This window comes from Apaloderma vittatum, unplaced genomic scaffold (genome assembly GCF_000703405.1).
Source record: "Apaloderma vittatum isolate BGI_N311 unplaced genomic scaffold, ASM70340v1 scaffold3082, whole genome shotgun sequence".
In the NCBI taxonomy this organism is placed as follows: Eukaryota; Metazoa; Chordata; class Aves; order Trogoniformes; family Trogonidae; genus Apaloderma; species Apaloderma vittatum.
Genome location: NW_009703982.1, coordinates 55,895 through 59,909, shown reverse-complemented (window position 1 = coordinate 59,909; position 4,015 = coordinate 55,895). Strand labels below are relative to the sequence as shown.

The 4,015-nt window shown below is 46.2% G+C and overlaps 1 protein-coding gene across 1 annotated transcript in view; it reads left to right on the top strand.

Annotated features, from left to right (window-relative positions):
- LOC104270454 (amine oxidase [flavin-containing] B-like) overlaps nucleotides 1–1,108 on the top strand; it is a 2,970-nt gene extending 1,862 nt beyond the window's left edge. The window contains exon 3 of the mRNA XM_009864837.1: nucleotides 916–1,108. Coding sequence (XP_009863139.1) covers nucleotides 916–1,071 — 156 coding nt within the window. The 3' untranslated portion in view covers nucleotides 1,072–1,108. The remainder of the gene's footprint in view (nucleotides 1–915) is intronic.
- Nucleotides 1,109–4,015: the final 2,907 nt, after the last annotated feature.

The window sequence follows — 4,015 nt, the reverse complement described above, 5'->3', positions numbered from 1 at the left end:
GGCGGGGACCGCCCCAGCCTCTCTGGGCAGCCTGTGCCAGTGCTCTGTCACCTTCAAAGTAAAGCTTTTCCTCATGTTTAGATGGAACTTTGATTTGTTCCAGCTTGTGCCCATTGCCCGTTGTCCTGTCACTGGGCACTACTGAAGAGTCTGGCTCCATCCTCCCTGCATCCACCCTTTAGATATTTATAGATATTGATAAGGTCTCCCCTCATTCTTCACTAGGCTAAACAGTCCCAGCTCACTCAGCCTTTTCTTATGAGAGAAATGCTTCAGTCCCCCAGTCACCTTCATTGTTCTCTGCTGGACTCTCTCCAGTAGGTCCCTGTCTCTCTTGAACTGGGGAGGCCAGAATTGGACACATTATTCCAGATGTGGCCTCACCAGGGCATCCCAGAGTACCAGTGTCCTTCTTGGTCACAAGAACACACTGCTGGCTCATGACAGCTTACTGTCTACCAGGATTTCAAGATCCTTCTCCTCAGGGGTCTGCCACCGGGTGAGGTTTTGTTTAGCTCACATGCTGATGGTATTAATTTTTACGACTCATCTGAGGAATATTGTTACCCCTGTCTGAGGGTTGTTGTTACCCCTTTCTGGCCAAAAGCCAGGAATCGGGATCTTGGGAGCCTGAGGGATGGCAAAATGCAGGAAATCAGCTTAGTTTTGCCCAGTTCCAGGCCATGATTTTAAGCCAAATACAACCTCCCTTTAGTCACGACTCCACCTTCACTGACCTGTGGCTGTTTGGGCTGACAGAAAACAGTCATTTCACAGCTCTAACCCTCCTTCCCACCCGCAATCCTGCCCTCAGGAAATCCTGTGACCTCTCCAGCCTAGTGGGGGACATCTGAGGCCTCCCCACTCCCACGGTGAGGAAGACCCTGCAGTGATACCATCTTCTCTCTCTTCCAGGATGTCCCATCCCGACCATTCACCACCACCTTCTGGGAAAGGAACCTGCCATCTGTGCCAGGACTGCTGTGCCTGCTTAGCTCTACCCTGTGTTTTACCTCTGTGGCTGCTGCAGGGCTGTTTGCGTATAAAAAGGGACTGCTAATTCGGAACTAGTGGGAACTACATGTCCAATGAAAGCTGCATAGTACCTCTCCTTTCCTTTTACCAGATGAGTGTTATTTTTGGAGAGAAGTGGCATGGACAGCTGAAAGGGTGAAAGTTGTTCTCCTTGTGATTTTTCTTCTCAGTGCCATAATTAATCCGTCAAATCTACTGCAGTTGCTACCAGCAAAACAGAAATAAATCAACTGTGGGGACGTTTTTCAAATTTGCCTTTTCCTTGTCCATTTGTTTTGATTGGACATGATAATATCAGTGATATATTCCTAAAACAGGGAAGGCAAAATGCAGATCACACCTTCCCTGAAAGGCAAAGAGGCCTTGGAGAATGCATTTGTTTCCACTCACCACTTTATTTTTTACCACATGAGATAATAAATGCCCTTCTGTATTCACCTCAGTTTGCAGCTCAGAGTATCCAAGGTTACTCCCGTAACATCCCCACTGCACAGAAGAGATTAGCATGCCAATCAGACGTAGAATTGCCAAATTAATTTTCAAATGCATTTGATTAATTATTAATCATGGCCATGTGAAACTTAACCACTAGCTGGATGAAATGAGGTAATTAGCACGAAGCAGCTCGCTAAATGGTGAGAGATGAAGCACCGGTGGACTTTATTCTGCCTGCTACCGAGCAAACATCTGTGCTTATCTGTTCTGCAGGGTGCCCACATCGGTACGGCACAGCCACGGCGCAGCTCTCGGTTACTGCCTGGCCCAAAAGCATCCAATCCAGCCCAGCCGTTTGCTGTTGAGGCGGAGTGAAATGAATTAGCAAAGTTAAAGCCCCTTCGACTTGCAGCAGGTGCTAGCTGTTATTTCCTGAATGGCAGCAACTTCCTGGCTCCCTGTCAATTCGCTGCCCGTTGTTCTGCTCATAATCTGTACCGCCTTCCTCCAATAAGGAGAAATATATTCGAGGCTTGAATTACTGCCTTGTAAATTACAGTAATTGGATGCATCTGCCTGTTCTGCTCTTACTATGTACATGACACACTTAAAATAATCTCTTCAGTGTTTAACTGAAGTCTGGAATGTGTGTTTCACAATGTACCATCATTATGCAGTCTTTTTGCCATGAAGTGTGAGCATTGTATGTGTCCATGAACTCCACTGTCATTCAACGTGGGTGAAATGTGCCTTTCAATAGCCCTGAAACCTTGATAACAGGAGCTCTTCTATAAACTTTTCTTCAGATTCTTTCTCGTGTCGTTTTTTATGTGTTTGTGGAAGGTGGTGTTTCTCTATTTTGTTAGATCACTAGGCACATCACATGCAGCAGCCACAAAACCCTTACCCTACTCCATACAATCCATACGTACATGCCAATGGAAATGCCTACCTACCCAAGACGACTTCGCCCCTGACCTCTGCTTCAGCCACGTTCATACGTCCTCTCACTGTTTTGTACAAAAACCTTGTAGACACTGCAAGTGCAGACCAATCTTAGCCTACCTGAAGCCATTTCTAGAGGGAAGGAGTGCATCAGACAGCCCCTCGTCATCAGATGCCCAGCAGGTGGTCATGGTGCCAGTGTTAAGCACCACGCAGAAAAGGTTGTGCAGACAGTACACATCTCCCGACCTACTTTGTTCATTGTTCACAGCTATTCTGTGAGCACATCAGCATCTACCAGTTTCACTGGGTGAAAAAAAGCCTGAACAGATTATTTATAAGACTATCTGTATTTTCATCTCCAGCTTTCCCATCTGCCTTGAACTTACACATGCACTTCAAATTACCCTCACTAGAAAGGAGAGAATAGTCTCAGCAGGAGGCAGCAATGTTGGATTTCAAACATACTGAACTGTAGTATTAAATGCTTGTTTAAAGGATTTTTGACAGGTTGGTTGACAAGTCAGTTTAGCATCCACCTTTGGAACATTTTAAAGGAGGGAAAAGTGATCAGCGTGAATTGCTGTTTGACTTCAGGGGTCCCCAGCTCCAGTCATTACAGAGCAGGGATTCCTGTGTGCTAGGAGCACCCCATGCCTGCAGCCTGGCACAGACACAGTGTTGGCCTGAGGGCTTGGGGAGGTAGCATAGGTTTTCTCCCGACCAGCCTTTTGTGGCATGAAATGGTTCTGCATCATTACACACTTCCCCCAGGGGTTTATTTCCACCACCTGAAAAACACTGTCCATGTCTGTTCAAAAATATTCATCCATATGTGTATTTGTGACAATTGGAGCTGTTCATTTTTGTGCTGACTTTAAACTTGACATCTGAATTTCACAGTTTCTGCATGCACGTGTAACAGTGACCCCAAACCATCTGGAAAATACCCATGACCTAACACTGTCCAGCTTCTCTTTTCACCTCATCCACACACATTTCTATTGGGGTTTGTTTGGGATTTGAAGCGCATGTGCAATTCAGCTAAACCAGTCTCAAATCGGTAAACAGAGCCAGGCACAATGTTCCCTGCTTTGCAGGGAAAAAGCACGTCCCACTGTTGTGGGAGTGGTAAGTGACAGAAAAGATTGGTTAAAACTGGCGTTTCTGAAAATCCTGCATCTCCCAGACACCACGCTGCCGCAGAAAAAGGGCAGCATTCGTCAGAGATTATAAACCAGTTTCCATCCTGCTTTAATGCCCTTTCTGGCAATCGGAACCATTTTCATGTTTAAACATTAAACATTTAGCTTAAATATTAAACAGCCAGGCATCTTTCTTAAACCAATTTTGAAACAGAACGGGACTGAGTTGATCACCACTGACAACTCTCCAAGCAAGCTGCTGCTGTTATTAAAACCATGAGGCTGAAGCACCGTGGGAAACACCTTTTCCTGCTGGGGGTCTGAGCAGAGTCCTCACTCAGGCGGTGGAGCAGGAAAGCCTATGGTGACCTTCCCTAACGAGCAGTGCTCAGTGTCCCAGTTTTTGGAGGAAGAGCCCTGCTCTCCCTTGGCAGAGTTAGGAGAGTCTCTGTCCT